Source organism: Lepidochelys kempii, chromosome 1, assembly GCF_965140285.1.
Source record: "Lepidochelys kempii isolate rLepKem1 chromosome 1, rLepKem1.hap1, whole genome shotgun sequence".
In the NCBI taxonomy this organism is placed as follows: domain Eukaryota; kingdom Metazoa; phylum Chordata; order Testudines; family Cheloniidae; genus Lepidochelys; species Lepidochelys kempii.
Genome location: NC_136380.1, coordinates 222174038 through 222193677, shown reverse-complemented (window position 1 = coordinate 222193677; position 19640 = coordinate 222174038). Strand labels below are relative to the sequence as shown.

Genomic DNA, 19640 nt, shown 5'->3' with positions numbered 1-19640 from the left:
GGGCTGGGATTGTCTGCAGGGGTAGAACACTGAGAAGGCTCCTGCACCCCCTCGACCTAAGCTTTAGTTGTGATAGAAGCTTGCAAAGTCTGATCTGCAGCTGCTGGCCTCACTCCATTGAGGGTCCTACTTCACCTTAGACCCCTGCTGTTTCCATTAGAAGCTTGTTACAAATCCGAATGCTTCTGTAAATCCTAGTTAACAATACAGCCTTTGAGCAGAAATAGCATGACCCCGAGAGCGGCCTGTTCCTGGTCTTGTGGAAAGGAGAGGACTGACACGGCTACAACTACACTACATGTACATTTGTTGTCATTGCTGCCACCTCGTGTTGGATGCAGGTACAAACCAAGAAACTTCTCTCTAATCAACACTAGTAATTACAGAAGTAGACCAAGATATTAGAAAGCAGAGCCCCAAAGTTAGGCTCTGAGGGTCATAGTTAGGTCCCTGAAGAAGTGGTCTGACCGTAAAAAGTGCTGACTGCTGGGTGCTCAGCACTTTTTGAAAATCATGCCACTTTTATGTTGATTTAGGAACCTAACCTAAGCAATCTTGACCCTAAACTACATTGTTTATGAAAACTAAGTAAAAAGAAGGAAAAGTACAGGTAGAACAATGATTTCGTAAACCCACAACTCCCTTTTAGAGCCAAGTAACAGCAGAAACTGGAGGCAGTTTGTATTACTCTTCCCCCCCTTTTGTGGGAATCTTTTTCCGACATTCATTATCGATTCTGCTTGATGCTGTAGCTTGCTCACATTGTACAAGTGGTTCCATTGACTTCAATGGAAGTATCTGCATGAGTTACACCAGCAGGATATGGCCCTTGATGTGCCACTGATGGGTTTCCTGTTTTTTTTTTGTTTTTGTTTTTTTGTTTTTTTTTAAATAATTTCCTTGTTAGGGTAAAAAGAGCTAATAGTAAAAGTGAATCAGAACACACACACACACACACACACACACGGCTGTTATCAGATCAAAAAAATAGGCAGCTATTCATTTACAGCCTGGTCCAAAGTCAGCTGAAGCCAATGGAAGGGTTATACCTGTTAATATGAAAACGTTCTCCACTGATTACATGAATTGTACAGGACAGTGGGTTTTTCCATTGTGGTTTCATGGATGTGTGTTATTTCACAGCAATGACTTGTTCAGAAGGCCAAATTTACCAACAGTGTGGAACTCCATGCAACCAGACCTGCCGATCTCTATCCTACCCAGATGTAGGCTGCAATGAGTTCTGCATGGAAGGCTGCTATTGTCCACATGGGCAATATATTGATGAGCATGGAGATTGTGTACCAAAGTCCCAATGCTCTTGCTACTATGATGGTGAGATCTTCCAACCAGATGATGTCTTTTCAGACCATTACACCATGTGGTAAGTGCAGTACTCATAACTGATTTCAGTTGTTTCTTTACATACCATTTACAGAGGTTTTTGAAAAGCCTCATTAGATAACTAGGCCAGACCACTGGTGGAAATTGACATAGCCATACTGAAGCCAAAGGAGCTGTGTCTATTTAAACTAATTGAGGGTTTGCCCATAACTAATCTAAATGTAGGCATCTTCCCAAGGCGTATCAAAAGCATCTGCATCAGGTAGTAAAATATGAAACCAAATTTTTCTGCAAAACAGTCTGCCAGTTTGAAATGGAGTTTAGTAACTTCCTTACCCTTTTACTGCTTTAAAGAATGTCTTTTTAATGCACACTAATACATTTTTTAAAATGCTTAAAATCTAATTATCTCTATCAAAAAAAGCAACTACTAAGTAGCATTTATAGTTATGAAATGGCAACTAGGAACTGAATTGATGAACTGTTCCTGACCAGCCCAATTTCTGAAATAATATCCTCTCATTTTCCCCTTAACCATAGAGGTCATATTGAGAGCCATAAGAGGCCACTTCTCCTCCTCCACATTGCAACAAATAGGGCTGTGTTAACACTCTGTTACTCAGTTTTATGCCAGTGTAACTCCATTCATTTCAGTTGTGTTCCATCAGTATGACACTGCAGTAATGTGATGATGAATAATAATGTGTGCTTAAAGGCAAGTTTGCCTTGGTAGGTTAAGGCAGTGGCTCTCAACCTTTCCAGACTAGTGTACTGCTTCCAGGAGTCTGAGCTGTCATGCATACATTTCACTTACAAACTACTTGCTTACAAAATCAGACTTATAAATAGAAAAGTATCACTGCACATTATTACTGAAAAATTACTTACTTTCTTATGTTTACCATATCATTATAAAATAAATCAATTGGAATATAACTATTGTACTTACATGTCAGTGTGTAGTATATAGAGCAGTATAAAGAAGTCATTGCCTGTATGAAATTTTAGTTTGTACTGGCTTTGCTAGTGCTTTTTATATGTAGTCTGTTGTACAATTAGGCAAATATCTAGATGAATTGATGTGCCCCTCTCTGCATACCCCCAGGGGTACGTGTACCCCTGCTTGAGAACCACTAGATTAAGGGTATACAGTGGGTATGGAACTACAGATTGCTCAGTGTATGTACAAATTGCTAGCTACAGCCTTGCATTTCTGGAGCATTTCTTGTAGACTCTCTAAAAACCATAATGCAAGTGAAAGTTAAATGTCAGTTTGTTAAATATACTCACTGTTTGTTTTTCTTTCATAGCTATTGTGAAAACGGCTTCATGCACTGCACTACAAACAAAGTCCCTGGTGCCTTCCTGCCAGATGTTTTCTTTGACAATCAGCCATCTGCCAGAAGTTAGTATGCTTTAAAAAATTTATATTTGTTGTTGTTCTTTTCTACAGTGTCTTGCTACACAGTTTGAGGGGAGGGATGCATCAGTAGTGCTTGGGTGGGTGGGAGTGTGTTTATAAAACCAGTGCCTTCTATGGGATGGAGCCGGGTATATTCCCATCTTCAGGAGAATCTGGGGGTGTTCACTGCATTGCAGTGGGATGCTGAGCACCACTCATGATTGATTCCTAAAACAATTACATTGGAGTTTCCCTTTAGCTAAAGGGATTAAGGGTGATGATCACTTAGGGGTGATTTTAGCCCCCAGTTGCTATTGGATGATCACATTACAGCAGAGATCCAGTAAGCTTTTTACCCTCTGTGTCTGGCTAGGAAGTTGTAATCTTTTCTTTCAGATGTGGCCAGTGTCTCTGTTAGTCTAATTGTGAGGTGACAAAAGTTTGGCTATCACAATGCACTCTACAGGAGGCTACACCTTAAAACCATTTGGAGACCAAAATTGGTGTAAAACACAATAGCTGGCTCACTGAGTGGGGTATCTCAGTAGGAGCACATGACTCCACGAACATCACTGGCTTCCTATTGGTCTCCTGAGCGTGTCTAAGCTGTTGGTTATGAACTATACAGCCCTAAATGGCCTGGAACCAGCCTACAAGAGGGACCCCCTCTCTCCCAATGCTGTCCTAACAGAGCTGTGGCCCACAGGGGCATGTGAGCTGGATCCCCTTTGTTATAAAAGAGAGGGGCCAGCTGGTAAGGTGTTCACTGTGCAGGCTCTGGGAATCTGGAACTTGTTCTAACACTTGTCAGAAAGAGCCCAAATTGAGTGACTTTCTGGAAAAGCTGCAAAAGACACCTATTTAAGAGGGGGTTTGGAGAGGGCCAAAGGTGTATGCTTCCAGGACCATGAAGGGATAGAGTTGGCTGAATGCCAGTTGAACTGATTACTTCAGTGCTGCTGAGCTTTACTGGTATTGCGAATGGTGTGTTAGGGGACCTAGGGCCTTGGATAGGCATCTATTTAGATATTCTTTAAATAGAAATAATTACAAATAAATATATCAAGAGCTGGTTGGAAAATGTTGACTCTCCATTAAAAAATGGATACCGCAAAAGTCTGGTAACTTTATAACTATGTTGGTCAGAGGGGTGTGTGATGGGTTCCCCACACCTACCCCGAAGGATGCCACCTGGAACTGGAGTACCACTGAGCCCACCTGACCCACCAGCCTGGGCTCCCTCTCACACTGTGCCGCTGTGACAAGTTGCTAAACTCTCCAACCTTGCTCTTTCACCAGCATACACACAGGTAGGGACACACCCAGCTGCAGCTTCACACATGAGATCAGCTCTGCATGGGAAGGCTCACCTAAGGAACTGCCCAGTTACTCAAGTGCACACCCCGCTTTGAAGGGTAAACCCAAATTTATACCATCTTGCACTGCACAGGGAACTGCACAGCTTAAGCTCATGAAATTCATCCCTCCCTCAATGTGGAGAGGAATATACACAGCTTTCTGCCCCAAGTATGATTTCCACATGCTGGTTTTAGTCAAAACAAAAACAAGTTTATTAACTACAAAAGATAAATTTTAAGTGATAGCAAACAGATCAAAGCAGATTGCCTTAGTAAATAAACAAAACCGCAAACTGAGCTTAACACACTAGATAAGTAGGATATGAATAGTCAGATTCTCACCCTGAGTGATAAACAGGCTGGCAGATTCTTAAGGCACAAGCTGCCTAGGCTCTGCAGTTTGGGTTGTCCAGGTTTTCATACACAGGCTAGAAATCCCTCTAGCCTGGGACCATCACTTCCCCCAGTTCAGTCCTGGTTCCTCAGTATTTCCAGGGGTGGTGTTGTAGGGAGAATGGGGAACCTTCATGATGGCATTTCTCCCCTTTTATATCTTCTTCCCACTTGCGGGAAAGCTCTTTGCTGTGACCTGGGTCAGACAGTTTCCATTGTGCAGTGCTATCTCTGAGAGGTTTCTGTTGTACACAGTTCCTGGGGTAATCCGTGTGCCTGTGTGCCTTTCCTCAATAAGCCATTAACCTTGTTTGGCCTTTTTATTATTATAAGGCGGCTTGTGGGTGTTTTCAACCTCCCAGCACATTTCAGTAACACACACGTAGCTAGACTTCATAACTTCACATATGACAACAGCACATACAATCCAACAAGATGTTACTGTCTAGCAGATCAAGACTTTTAGAATGATACCTCACGAGGGACACTTTGTACAAAACCTATCCTAATTACATGATCGTGGTGACTGTTGGAGTGCCAGGATGTCACAGGGTGATTTTCTTTTACTGGAGCTGCCAGAGACTTTCCCTATTGCCTTTCCTTGATGGAGCACATCCCTGCTACTGGAGTCTTGCTTTCTGGTGAGGATAGGCTCTGCAGCAGGGAGACAGCAGGACGCTATGCTGCTACAAATAACCGCGTATAGATGGGAGAGGCACTGCTTGGGCATGCAGAGAGCTGTGTAGGGTGCATACCCTGAGGCTCTGGCATGTCTTTAGTCATCTAAGCAGAGCCTTATGGTATACACTGCTATTTATACCCATGCTAGGGGGTGTGTGTATTGTGTGTACTCGGCACGCTGCCATATGGAGTGCACACTGTTGACATGCCTATAGTTGTACCAGCCTAGCGAGGATGCAATTATACTGAGTGCTTTACACCGATATACCTTATTCCTCTTCTTTAAGGGGCATCACCTATACTGGCACCTTTCTCTCAGTATAACTGTGCCCACATTAAGGGATTGTACTGCTTTAACTATACTGGTGTAGTTAAAGCAGTACAACTTTTGTGTGTTATCCCATTGAGATTCACTGGGGTTTTTAGAAACGTCACCCTCTAGCCACACAGGCATGGGAAACTGGGTATGGAACCTGTGTTCTGCTTTAGTCCTTTCGCAAAACCAAGTTTCTGATCAAAATGCTGACAGATCCCTAGGAGCGGAGTTATCCTAGTGAAATTTTCTTCTTAATTACAATTGTTTACATTTTCTTCCTTCAAGTAAAAAGAAGCTTGACATGCAGGGCACCTATGGACAAGTTTGTTTGTCCTCCAAATAACCCAAGAGCTGAAGGGATAGAGTGTACCAAGACCTGCCAGAACTACGACTTAGAGTGTGTTAGCCATGGCTGCATATCTGGATGCCTCTGTCCCAAAGGAATGGTAAGCAAAATGTGAATTGCTATGTTTAGTAACTGAGACAAATAAAAGTGGATCATCCTGATGTTCTTGCTTTCATTCTTTCCCATTCACAGCTTTCCTGCTGTTCAAAACCATGTGGTTGGTTGCAGTGTATTCTGCAACAGGTAGCATAATAATTGAGTGCTAAGAGCCACATTTTGGTGCCCCAGAGCAGGTGCATTGGGAAGGGAAAATGCACAGAGAACCCCTACCTAGCACCCCTTCATAGAAAGCAGCCAGAATGACTATGCACCAAGACAATGACTGTGATTAAATCTCATGATTTAGGGTTTCAGCTGGCCACCTGCAGGAAGGATTTTTTTTTTCTAATGCCCAATTACCCTGATGACTTTTGCCTTTCTTTGAAGCATCTGAGATTGGCCACAGCTGGAGATGGGACACCAGACAGGGTGGACCACTGCTAGCTCTCTTTGTGCTAGCATGCTAAAAATAGAATGTAGCCGTGGCAACGTGAGCTGCGCTATGGCCTTGCCATATCAAGTACGTACCCATCCGAGACCATAGGCACGTACTCTGGGTGGCTAATCCAGCCTAGAGCTCATGCTGCTGTGGCTACATTTATTTTTAGCACTGTACGACAATGAGAGCTATGAGGAATATGTCTACTTGAGCTGGGATTCACACCCCCAGCTCCAAGTGGAGATATAGCTTTTGATTCCTGGCTCGTGTGCATTGCTTATTGTGCTCAGTCAAACTTATCTCCAGTTTTGGGGTCAGGATGGAATTTTTCCCCAGGGTCAGATTGGCAGGGACTTAGGGTTTTTGCCTTTCTCTTCAGCATGGGCCATGGATCACTTGCTAGCATTATCTCACTAATCAATTCCCTGGCACTGCAGGGGCCTCAGGTGTTGGTGGCACCTTGCTTTCTCCTGCTCTCTGCCTGTGTGGCTCTCCTACCACACAACAGTTTAGTCCCGAGGACAGATATGCTTTAGTCTAATTTACATTAGTGGACTCAAGAGAGGAGTATCTGGGTGAGATTTAATAACCTGTGATATACAGGAGGCCAGACTAGATGATCTAATGGTCCCTTCAGGCCTTAATCCCTGTAGAATCTATGAGAATGCTGCAGCCGTCATTCTCAGAGCATGGGGTAGGGATGCTGCACAACCTATTGGGGCTTGTCTAGCCAGGTGAGGTGGTGTGGTTAAGCTCTCACTCACCCACACAGCTGCTAGTGCCCAGAGGTCAATGTGGGTGGGTTACAGTTGGAACTCACGATGTATCTTTTATAAAGCTGCTGTAGGCGGTGCTTCTGTGCCCACTCCCCCTAGTAAAACTGATTGGAGAATGAACACATTTATCTGTGAATAATTTATATGACATATGAAGGAAAAAAATTGTTGAACAAATTCTTTTGGGGAAAATAATGCTGGCAAACTAGGGGTTTTGTTGTGTCTTGATTTAACTTTCCTTAAAACTCAGAGACTCTGGTTGGAACTGCATTTATAGTAGTCCAAGGCCTGTTAATACTGTCTTCTAAACTAGATCATTTATTTGCCTGCCTACAAACCTAGCATAAACCAAAGGGAAAGGTTTTCTGTTAATTACGCAACTGCAAGTGCTGATTTTTATTTATAGCTATTTAAGGTTTGAGCTCAAAGTAGTGCAGATTTCCTTGTGTGGAGATTTGCTTTTAGTTAATAAAGGAAAGCATGTGCACTACTAGAAGTTAAGGTCAAGGTTTTATAAAATGAGTGATTATATTTAGCCTCCTAAATTAGTATGTAGCCACCCAAATAAATGCTCTGATAAGTAGCCAGTAGTTCCCACTAATTTCAATAGGAGTTACTGGGTGCTGAGCACTTTGGAAAAATGAGGCCAATGATGTAAGTTTCTAAATATGAATTTAGAAGCCCAACTTTAGGCACCCATTTTTTAAAATTTTGGTCACGACTTCCACCATGTTTACTAATGCTAACTTGTATCAGTAGAAATTCTGTCACCCACCTAACGTTAATAAATACAGAGATAAAAAGACACTCTCCCTCTGGGCCCCCAGTGCATCTCTTTTGTTGATGTCTCACTACTTAGAGTGTAAGCTGCTCCAAGCACAGACAGTCTATTCGTTGACATTTTAAAGCATGTGGGGCACAGTATCAGGTTTTAACCAATAATAATGCATTCTAGAGCTGATAAGAAACTGGTTCCCCCACCCACCGCCCCCCCGAAAATTCTGAGTTTGTGGAGAAAAGTTAAAACCCAACATATTTTGGCCACAATCCAATACATTTTGATTCTGAAATGGTGCCTCCTGGGAGTTGTAGTTCAGGTACCTCATGTTCCCATTCTCCTCTTTAGGCTGGGCTCCTTGGTCAACTACATCTTCTGTAATGCATCAAGACCTCCCTTCTTGGTTAGGGGAGGTGGCGCTCCTGGTATTTCAGTTTGCGGTCAAAATATTTTGATTTTTGCTTGAAAACAGAAAATGTTTCCATTTGGGGCATTTGATTTTTCAATGAAAAATTGTAATTTTCCTCAGAAAGAGACTTTTGGCAAAAAAAAAGTTCATGTAAACAAAAAACCCATTTTCCATTGAAAAACTTTTGCCATGGAAATTCTTTAAACAGCCCTTGAGAATTCACTTTGTTCACTAGTTTTGAATTCTATCTAAAACAGTGGTTGACTTCATTTGTAGCAACTATGTAGATTTATAGACCGGTGGTGCTTTTTCTCTTGTATGAGAGTATAGTTCTTTTCTCTTTCAGTATTTCTTCCAATGTCTTACTAGAAACTAGATGGCTTATTAGACAGTAATTTTCAGGATCACTGTCCTTTTTTGTTTTGTTTTGTTTTGTTGGAAGATTGGTACCCTATTTGCTGATAATCAGACATTTATAGGGGCAGATTCTGCTCCAAAATAGAATTGTTTTCTGATGACAGCAGCTGAGACTGTGAGTTGCAGCAAGGATGAGGAAAGCTCCTTGTACTTCCAGCTACAGTCTTTTGTGTCAGCCGTGAGCAATGCTAGCAATGGGTTAGTTCCAACAGCGCTCTTTTGTGGCAGATACAAAACAGTGATTGAGAGAGATTACACATCAATACTTTCAAGGACAAATTATTCACCTACAAGAATAATTCATTTTTCTCTTTATTAAAACTGTGTTACTACTTTTCAGATTTCAAATGCTGAAAATATTCCACTAATTTTCCTAGCTGGGGGGAGAGAGAATCTTCTAGCATAGTATATAGTAATGTTAGTAAGTGAGCCTCCCAAAGATTTGCAGTTTGTTTGGGCTCATGCCAAATTCTATGAGAATTATCCTGATCTGCTCTATCTGTGCAATGGATCTGAGATTTGGGGCTGCTTCCAGGAACTGGTGAAGGTCCAGGGTAGAGCTATTCATGTAATGAAAAAAGTAGTCATAATTATTCAATGGGGGAAAATGCCAACATTTGAAACTGAGGGCTTATCTACCCTTGAAATGTGTACACTTCAGTGTAGGCACCACCTAGGCCAACAGGAGGGGTTTCCCCTATAGGCGCTGACTCCATGGGTGCTCCAGCCCTGGAGCACCCACACAAAAAAAATTAGCAGCTGCTTAGCACCCACTTGCAGCCAGCTCCTCCCCCACAGCCGCCCAGCGCCTCCCACTGGCTGGCAGCCCCACTGATTAACTCCTCCCCCTCCCTTCCAGCACCTTCTGCCTGCCACAATTAGCTGTTTCGCAGCATGCAGGAGGCTCTGGGAGGAAGGGGGAGGAGTGAGGACAGGGCACCTCAGGGGAGGGTGGAACTTGGTGAGAAGAGGCAGGGAAGAGACAGAGTGGGGGTGGGAAGAGGTGGGCAGGGTTGGGGACTTGGGAGAAGGGGTGGGGTGGGGGTGGGGCCTTGGGCAGAGCAGGGGTGGGAAGAAGTGGGATGAGGTGGAGGCTTGGGGGAAGGGGGCAGGTGGGTGGCAGGACCGGGGGCAGAGCGAGGGGTTGAGCAACTCCTGGGCCCGGAGGATGCCGGCGTCTATGCTTTCCCCATTGGCGTAAGTAATACACCTTCCCAAGAGCCAGTAGCTAGCTTGATGGAAGAATTCTTCCATCAGCCTAGCATTGTCTACACTGGTTTCAATATGCCACTTGGGTGTGGATTTTTCATACCCTGCCCAACATAGTTCAGCCAACCTAATTTTCTAGTGTAGACTAGGCCTAATATTATTCACAGTGGCTTTATTGAACCAGTGCTACTGCACAGGTTCTTATTTTTTCTGAACTGGTTTGATCCATCATCGAGACAATTTCTGCATCAGCCTTGGTCTACACTTGAAAGTTATATTGGAACAGCTATGTTGGTTCAGGGTGTGAAAAACCACACCCCTGAAAGATGTAGCTCTGCTAACATAAATCCCAGCATAGGTGCAGCTATATCAATGGAAGAGTGTTTCTGTAGCTAATATTGTTTGGGCAGGGGGTGTTCCTGCACCAATCGAAAAATCCCCTATGCTACGGGGCTATGCCGATGTAGCTATGCTGGTCTAGTCTCCGTAGTGCGCACATACCCTAAGACTCTTACCAGAAGACGCAGCTCTTGAAATTTGATGTAAACTGCCCCATTGAAGTCGGTGGAATGATTCGCCTGAGTTTAGGCTTTGTAGGATTAGGACCATCCCTTGAAACCTGGTAAAAGAGGGCTAGCCCCTTTTATCCACTAGATGGCAGTATAGTTCAATCTACTGGTAGAACTCAATCTTGGAGCAGTTGCTTGCTATTTTGCTAATTTCCATTCTGGCAGGTGAGAAAACCCACAAGACCCTCCATTCTGGAAACTATCCTCAGACTAAGTTAACATCTGAAGGCATACTTATTTCATTGTAGCCAGTGCCATAAAAAGAGAGTATCAAGGCTCAGGTTGTTTTTTGTTTTTTGTTTTTCTCTTGCTGGGAACCTGGGTATAGAAAATGGAAAGGTCTGAGATTCACTGGCACTGGGGAACCCCTGAAATGGATTGGGTGGGATATGCTCACTTGATGCTAATGAACAGTCTCCAGAGCAAGACAAAATATACCCCAAAGTTTCAATCAAAAGAGCCTCGGGGAAGAATCATTCCTGATGCTGCGTTTGGCAACCAGCTTAACCTTGTGCTCATAGCAGCCTTTGCCACAGGTGACAAGATTTTAATATCAATCTGGTGTGAAATGCTCCTTTTTAGCCGTGCAATTTGATTGGATGCCAGTTTCTCCTCCCCAGAGTATTCCTAAAGATAGAGATGGGGTGGAAATTAAATAATGTAATGATCTTGGTATTTTCCAGATTAGTGATGAGTAGAGCTGAGCAAATGCAACCAAAAAAGCAATTGTGAATATTTTTCACAAATGAGACTTCCCAATTCACTTTGCTGGTCCCCAGGACCCTTTTAATTCTCAAATCTTCAGGGGAATAATTGTTGTTTGCAGGAATATCTGTCGGAAGGAAAAGTATCTTGAATACTAGCATAAATAAATATTTGCACAAGTATTATCACCAGAAGTGCACTTGTGGACATTTCAAAAGGTCTTTTTGTTATTTGCACAATAGATTAGTCAGACAATCAGAATGCTTACAAATAATTCATGAACGGGAAGAGGAAATCCCCTTGCTTTTAAAGCCTAAAGCGTCCAATCAAGAAACCCAATGCCATGTGGTTTTTGTGACCAATGATCCAGCACAAAGAACAAATGCTTACTGCAACACGTGATGATAAACACAATGTTGCCCTTAGCATAGACAGAGACATACTTAAAAATATCAGGTTTCAGAGTAGCAGCCGTGTTAGTCTGTATTCGCAAAAAGAACAGGCGGACTTGTGGCACCTTAGAGACTAACACATCGTAGCTGTAGCTCACGAAAGCTTATGCTCAGATAAATTGGTTAGTCTCTAAGATGCCACAAGTCCTCCTGTTCTTTTTACTTGAAAATGTGTTAACTGGGTTAACTACAATCAACAGAGCAATCCATAGGTTCTACTGTGTTAACGCAAATTGCTTGTTGAACAGTTGTGAATAACATATTTCAATAATAAAAAAGGACAGTATGAAGAAGGAGCCATCGTATAAATTGGAACTGTTTTAAATTTTTTGATGGAAAAAGTGTCCCCTCAGAAAACGTTTCATTTAAGTTGAAATTTTCCAGGTGAAATGTTGATTTAAATAATTTTTAATTTTTTTCCAATTGCAAAATTCAAAACAAACAAAAATAATTTACATCTGACAATAAAAAACAACCCTCAACATTGTTTTTTAACTTAAAATATTTTGTTTTTGGGAAACAAGAATTTCAGTTTTATTTATACATTTCCCCATTGTTTAATTTTCTAGTTTGGATTTTTTGTTTCCCCCCTTCCCTTTCTCTCCCTTTTTATGTTCCCCCCTTTTCCCCCATTGGAATGGGGAAAACCCCACTTTTCATATATTTTTACATTTTTCTACCTCAAAACACTGGAAATCAGTAAGTATGTGTGCAAAATTGTGGAAAAAAACCTACTCTTTCTCACTTGCTTATGACTTTGCCAACTACTTCCAGGTAGAAAAAATATGTTTAAAAAAAAAGTGTGAAAAGTAGGGGTTTCCCCACTCTAGTGGAAAAAAGAGGGGAATATAAAAAAGGGAGAGGTCAGGGGTTGAGGACGCATGGACAGAAGCCCAAAATAGAAAATCAAAATTGTTTTTGTTTTCAGAAACTGAAATGAAACGAAATGACATTTGAAATCAAAACCAAAAACATTCATTTTGTTTCAGCATATTGAAATGAAATAAAAATGTTAATTTCGAAATGTTATACCATTTAGAAAAATCCCATGGAAAACCTGACATTTCCATTGGAAAATTTGGAAACTGGCGCGGGTGGGGGGAAGGTTCCCAATTTTTTTTTTATAAGGGAATGATTTGGGTTTTCTGACCAGCTTTAACGTAAATTGTTCACTGCAGGTTTGTTCAGATCTGACAACAAACTGTAACTCAGAAGTCTCCAAGAATAGGTGAGAGAAATGGACACAAATCAGACGTCAAGAATTATAACATTCAAAAACCAGTCGGAGAACACTTCAATCTCTTTGATCACTCGATTACAGACCTAAAAGTTGCAATTCTTCAACAAAAAAACTTCAAAAACAGACTCCAACGAGAGAGTGCTGAATTGGAATTAATTTGCAAACTGGATACAGTTAACTTAGGCTTGAATAAAGACTGGGAGTGGATGTGTCATTACACAAAGTAAAACTATTTCCCCATGTTTATTTCCCCCCACACACAAACACACTGTTCCTCACACGTTCTTCAGAGTAGCAGCCATGTTAGTCTGTATCTGTAAAAAGAAAAGGAGTGTTTGTGGCACCTTAGAGACTAACAAATTTATTTGAGCATAAGCTTTCGTGAGCTACAGCTCACTTCCTCTGATGCATTCAGTGGAAAATACAGTGGGGAGATTTATATACACAGAGAACATGAAACAATGGATGTTACCATACACACTGTAACGAGAGTGATCAGGTAAGGTGAGCTATTACCAGCAGGAGAGTGGGGCCTTTTGTAATGATAATCAAGGTGGGCCATTTCCAGCTCACCTTACCTGATATAAATCTCCCCACTGTATTTTCCACTGCATGCATCCAATGAAGTGAGCTGTAGCTCACAAAAGCCTATGCTCAGATAAATTTGTTAGTCTCTAAGGTGCCACAAGTACTCCTTTCCTTCCTTTTCAGTAACTCTCTGCCCATAGCTACACTAGGAAGATGCATTAGGTTGGAAAATTAGGGTTAACTAACATGATGATAAACATGACTTAGCATCTAGAATAGATAAGAACAAGTAGCATGTTTTAAAACATGCTAGTCTATCATGGTTAACACATTTTTTAACGTGACTGTCTGTATCCCTGCTAAGGGCAAAGTTGTGCTTAGCTTTGTGTTAGTTAAAGCATGTTAGTTAATGTGTTCCAACAGGATGCACTTTCCCAGTGTAAACAAAGCCTCTGAGGGCATTTTTCTCCCTTTCCTACTTTACTACCCTGACTTACGGAGAGGTGGAATGAGAGAATCTGAGGTTCCATGGGCAGGGGGAAAGTGCAGGACAGAGCAGATCACAGTTAAACACAAATAAAGTGGCTGATAGGACTGAGGAACCTTAAACATTTTGAAGCCTAAAATGTTCTTTTTAATTTTTAAAAATGCTTTGAGAAATCTTGTACCAAGAATGGGACATCTAAACAATTACAATGCCAAACGGTTTGTGTTTCTTGCACATCCCCAAACAGCTGGAACCTTCATCAACTAGTTAGTCACATAAATAATGAGGATGTGAGATGGTGTGAACAGCAGCTACTCTCCTTACAGTCCTCTGACCTTTCTTGAGTTACCTCCCCATGCAGCCATGCCCACGCTACCTTAAACTGAGAGACTGTTAGATCTCCTGTGCTAAACAGGAGAAGGCATCTACTGGATGCAAGACTTCCACGGGAAATGTGACTGTTTACAGACAGAAGTGGTGACAAGGCGGTATGTGGCATTTTTCTTTCAGTCATTACAGACCTGTGACCCAGCATGGTGTTGGGGCACTGGGCTACCAGCGTCAGAATGGAAGTTAAAAACTGAGCTTCTGATCATGTGGTTTTGGAGGCAAAATTATTAATATTCCTGAATCCCTAATTCCCTGCCTATGGTTTCAACTGGATAAGGAATTTGTCACTCCCTGCCTTTAACAGTCTACACAATTATTTCATGGTTGCTGCTTTTCTTCCCAGCGATGGCTGCATGTTAGTACTGGGAAAAATGACACTTATCCGTGTAGTCTGTGTTGTCAGGGGTAGATTGTGATTAGCTCTGTATGAGTGTGTGAAGGGCTAAGGGGCCAAGGAGAAAATGCACCAATCTTCCCTTCATTAACCCCTTCACCAGTCCCAGGTTTTGTGCCCAAGGAGGTTAGCCTGAATCATAGAATATCAGGGTTGGAAGGGACCTCGGGAGGTCATCTAATCTAACCCCCTGCTCAAAGCAGGACCAATTCCCAATTTTTGGCCCACATTCCTAAATGGCCCTCTCAAGGATTGAACTCCCAACCCTGGGTTTAGCAGGCCAATGCTCAAACCACTGAGCTATTGGTCATACTCAAGCCTAGTGCTGACAGTGATGCTAAGTTCCACAGAAGAGCTGGGAAGTGGAGGGGTAAGAGTGGGGCCACAAACAGTCTTCCTATGTGCCACCAGGAGCTCACTTTGAAATGAGGGAAGGAGAGCAAATGCTGCACCTTTTCAAAGGGCATAACTGGGATCTCTTCTGGCCTATTCTCCCTCTGTGCTACTGGAGGTATGGAGATTGAGTCTGAAGCAATGCCTCTAGGACATCACACTGGGGAAGGGTACCTCTGCCCGCACCTGACCTCCATGGGCTTGTACTTACATTGCATAATAGTGCCCTTGAAAGACCATAGAGCACTTTGGGCTGTATGTGGTTATAAGGCCCTCTGTAACGTAAAATGCTTTGCATTAATATTCTGGGTTAGTTGTTATACCAAATGTAAGTGCCAAGAAGTGTGTCAGATTCAGGCTACATAAAACCTTGCATATGAGCTAAACACGTTACTGAGTGAGTAGCTGTCTCCGGAACTGCTAGGCATCATCTATTTAAAAGAACAAAACAAAACTGAAAAATCCCTATTCTGGGGCCAACATACACTACAAAAGTAACATGTGATTTTGAAAACTGAGAGTAGGTCACTACCTAGTCTTGAAAACAGCTTTCAGAAAGTTTTTTAACTGTGTCTTGTCTTGGCAAAATTATAGAAAGGATAAATTGAACTGTACTAGTTGAAACTGCTGTTTTGAAAACCACGCTATTTTTTATCATTGGGATTCTCAAACTTTTTCATACCGTGAACCACATTATGTGGGATATGTTCCTCCCTATTGCCAATATCTCAGCTTCTTTTTCCCTCTGCTGCACTGACTTTATTACAGGACTCTCAAGTATATTATTCATCATTTCTGTTCCACTGGTATGGACGATAATATATTAAGTGTACGTGGCCATTCCCATCCATTGCAAACTGAAAGAGAAAACGTGGCTTATTTCGCCTCCCTTATATTCAGGAAAATATTCTTTCTTCCAGTCATTTTTCTCAGGTACATACTCAGGCGGCTAACCTGAGTAGTTATCTGTGTTGCCCCAGCCACTCTGCTAGTGCATGTCTATCTACCCATGCTGGGGAGCACCTTCTCAGCTGTTGTGTAGACATACCCCATGTGATCAGCCAGCTCTCTGTGGACTTCTAATGGTCCATGGACCACAGTTTCAGAACCTGTGTTTAGTACTGAATAGATGGGGCCAGTGCTGACCCTTTGAGCAGATGCCAAGTTCTAGGACCTTGTGTGGAAGTGCAGAGATATTCTGCTGACTTACCCTGGCAGTCAGACTAGATGGGTCTCATTTCCAATTCAGACATATGAAGGATGCAAAAGTGATTATTTCACTTTGACAGTTAAAAGTGAGCAGGTGAGTTTTGAGATTTTGGGCCTTGGTGGGGGGAAATATTCTGTATTCCAATAGGCCATAAACCAAAACCAGATTTTAGCAAAACCAAACCCATGCTGGTTTTTGCCCGACTCCGTAGTTGTGGGCATCTCCATTGTGGAAAGTCTGTGATAAATTTCAGAAAATTCAGAGAAAAGTAACAGAAATAGCTGAAGGGTCTGGAAGGACTGATGTCTCAGGAAAGAGATTAAAAGACCAAATTTGGCCAAATGTGTGTGTATTTGAAGAGGAAGACGCTTAGTAGTATATAAAAGTGGAGGGCTATAAATACAAATAATGGGATATAGTTAAGACAGGAAAAAATAGGCTGAATATAATGAGACATTCCCCAATCGTAAAATCTATTAGTCTGTGGAATACCCTCTCAAGGGAGCTGTTCCTTGGGTCATTAATCTGCAGTTGGCAGAGCACTGGCAAATACTCCCAGCATCTGCAAGGCACCAACCTAATCAGTTTGCTTTATCAGAGCTAAAAATGGCCTGAGCTGTGCTCTTTTCTTGTGGTCATGGTCAGTTTCACTGGATACTGTTTCTTCTGTGGGTTTCTTTTCAGTGTTTGTCCTTTGACTGCTAATCAGCCTTAACTCTACTTCTGGCTTCTTCCTGGTGCGATCATCTTCTAGCTTGTTATGCTTGGGATACCTAGTGCTTGTGAATCGCTCACTGCAAGCTTCCCCTCCGCTCGTCATAGTAACCACATTCTTTTTTTCTTTATCCTTCTTCACCCTATCCCATGTTTAGTCTTTCTCATCAGTTCCTCAGTAAGTTCTCTTCTGGTCTATTCTATTTTACTGCCCCGGTTTCTCTCAGCAACTTCCGCCAACGTCCAGTCCCTTCCACCTTTTCCTCCAGAGTGGAGAAGAGGTTGCATTTCATGCATCTCTGGCTTTGTTCAGGATAGGCTTGTCTCCTTTGCTATTGCATCTGCATTTTCTCATGTTTGTTTTCCTTCAGTGTGCTTGTAATTTATACTAGCAGATATTAAGGGGTCAAACTGCTGATAAAATGTGTGTGGGGTTTTTATTTTTAGGTACGACATGAAAACAAATGCGTTGTTCCTGAGAAGTGCCCATGTTTCCACAATGGAAGAGAATACGCTAAAGGAGAGACAGTGAACAAAGACTGTAACACTTGGTGAGCTATTTGCATTGTATTTTAAGTCTGCAGTAATGATGTTTTCTTTCCCCCGCCACTTACTGAAGAAAGTGGGGATAGGAAAGAGGATGCATTAAAACGTTGGACTAATAGCAGTGAAAAGTGCTTGGTGTGCTCTTGACCAGCACTGCATGATCACATCTGGTTAGGTCCAGAGTATGATTATTCATAGATTCATGGCTAGGGGCAGCAATATGGCCTAAAGGATAGAACACTGGATCGGGACTCAGGAGAACTAGGTTACATAAGAAGAAAGGAAGATAAGAAAGGCCATACTGTATCAGACTAAAGGTCCATCTAGCCCACTATTCTGTCTTCCGACAGTGACCAATGCCAGGTGCCCCAGAGGTAATGAACAGAACAGGTAATTATCAAGTGATCCATTCCCTGTTGGCCATTCCCGGCTTCTGGCAAACAGAGGCGAGGGACACCATCCCTGCCCATCCTGGCTAATAGCCATTGATGGACCTATCCTCCAGGAACTTATCTAGTTCTTTTTTGAACCCTGTTATAGTCTTGGGATGTCCTTTCTTTTGGATTGTTGTTCCTGTCTGCACCAGCTAATGGACAGATGTACCATAAGTTAGGGACAGGCCTTATGTACATAAAAATATGAGAACATAAGGCTCTATTCTTTGCTTTGCCATTGGCCAACTGGGTGACCTTGGGCAAGTCACATAACCTCTCTGTTCCTCAGTTTCCCCATATGTAAAATGGGGATAATGATACTTAACCATCATTTGTAAAACACTGTGACACCTACTGGGGGAAAGTGCTGTATAAGAGAGAGATGTTATTGTTTGTTATTATTACAGATTCATAGGTTTTAAGACTGGGAGGGACCATTATGATAATCTATTCTGACCTCATGTATAATACAGGCCATAGATCCTCACCCATTATTGTGATACCCTAAGGCCTTCCTGTGTCTCCTCAAGCTTCCTCTGTAAGAAGTATTCTACATCTGTATAATAACTGTGTGTGTCATATACATAAGATATGTTTTATGTCCTATACAACTATTGTAGACCGGTAACATGCAGTTTTGTACAGTAGACTATCTGCTCCTCCCTTCACCTAGCATGAAGGAGGTCAGCATCCTTATTCCTGGACTAAATGTGTCCTGTTCCCCTCAGGTGGGTAGTCTATATAGGGTTAGGTTCTACGGCTGCCATAAGCTAATGGTGTTGCTCTGTTTGCTCAAGTAGCAGAAGTCTGTGCTCTGGTGCACAGAGGTTCTAAGTTCAATTCCTGTAGCTTGGTTGTGGTGGGGAGAGTTCCAGCTGCAGCACCAGAAGTGCTGTGTTTGCCCCTTGCTCCTCCCCCTTATGCCAAGCACAGTTACCCACTTTGCTTCTCCTCACCCTGGCAGGAGAGATACCATGACCACGAAGGTGGTTTTCCCAGGGTGAGGCTCACCCATTGCACTGCGGGTGTGCTGATTCCTGCGATTTCCCCAAATGCGGGAAAGTCGACTGCATAATTTGTCATAAGAGGCTTGATTTTTAAAAGTGGTGAGGTCCCAGCTGTTCCTGTTGAGGTTATTGGGAGCTTCTGGCTGCTTATTTAGGTGCCTTATTATGGATTTAGGAGCCTCACTTTAGGCTCCTAGTGTTGCAAATCCTGGCCCTGAGTGAGCAGTGCACACCTGCTGCTGTAGCAGAAGTAGGCTGGGGGCAGTTTGTATCGGTGTGCTGCTAATGAGAAACTCTGGCCCCGTGTGCCTTAGCTCTAACAGTACAATGAGAGCTACAACTACTGCCAGCCTGTTCTTAGGTGGTGTCAGTAGCATGATCAGTGGTGTCAAGGCTCTAGTCTTTGCCTGTGGTCTGCCATTTCGGCAGGCTGAATATAGATTTATACCGGATATAAATATATACGTTCCCGTGCAGCTCTACCAGCGTATTTCACTCCTCGCCCAGAGCATTGCTTGTTGTTCCAGCCTTGTTACATCCGCACATGCCCCCCCCCCCCCCCCGCCCTCAGATCAGCTGACATGCTTACATTTGGACGGACAGC

At 42.6% G+C, this 19640-nt stretch overlaps 1 protein-coding gene and 1 pseudogene across 6 annotated transcripts in view; both read left to right on the top strand.

Moving 5' to 3' along the window:
• VWF (von Willebrand factor) overlaps positions 1 to 19640 on the top strand; it is a 227597-nt gene that overhangs the window by 66314 nt on the left and 141643 nt on the right. For all 6 annotated transcript variants that reach the window (XR_012155350.2, XR_012155349.2, XM_073315040.2 and 3 more), the window contains exons 16-19: positions 1144 to 1384; positions 2655 to 2749; positions 5780 to 5940; positions 17497 to 17600. Coding sequence is in view for 4 of the 6 variants with exons in the window: in XM_073315040.2 (XP_073171141.2) it covers positions 1144 to 1384; positions 2655 to 2749; positions 5780 to 5940; positions 17497 to 17600 (601 nt within the window). In the remaining 2 variants the exon portion in view is untranslated. The remainder of the gene's footprint in view (positions 1 to 1143; positions 1385 to 2654; positions 2750 to 5779; positions 5941 to 17496; positions 17601 to 19640) is intronic.
• On the top strand, positions 18978 to 19122 carry LOC140905661 (U1 spliceosomal RNA; annotated as a pseudogene).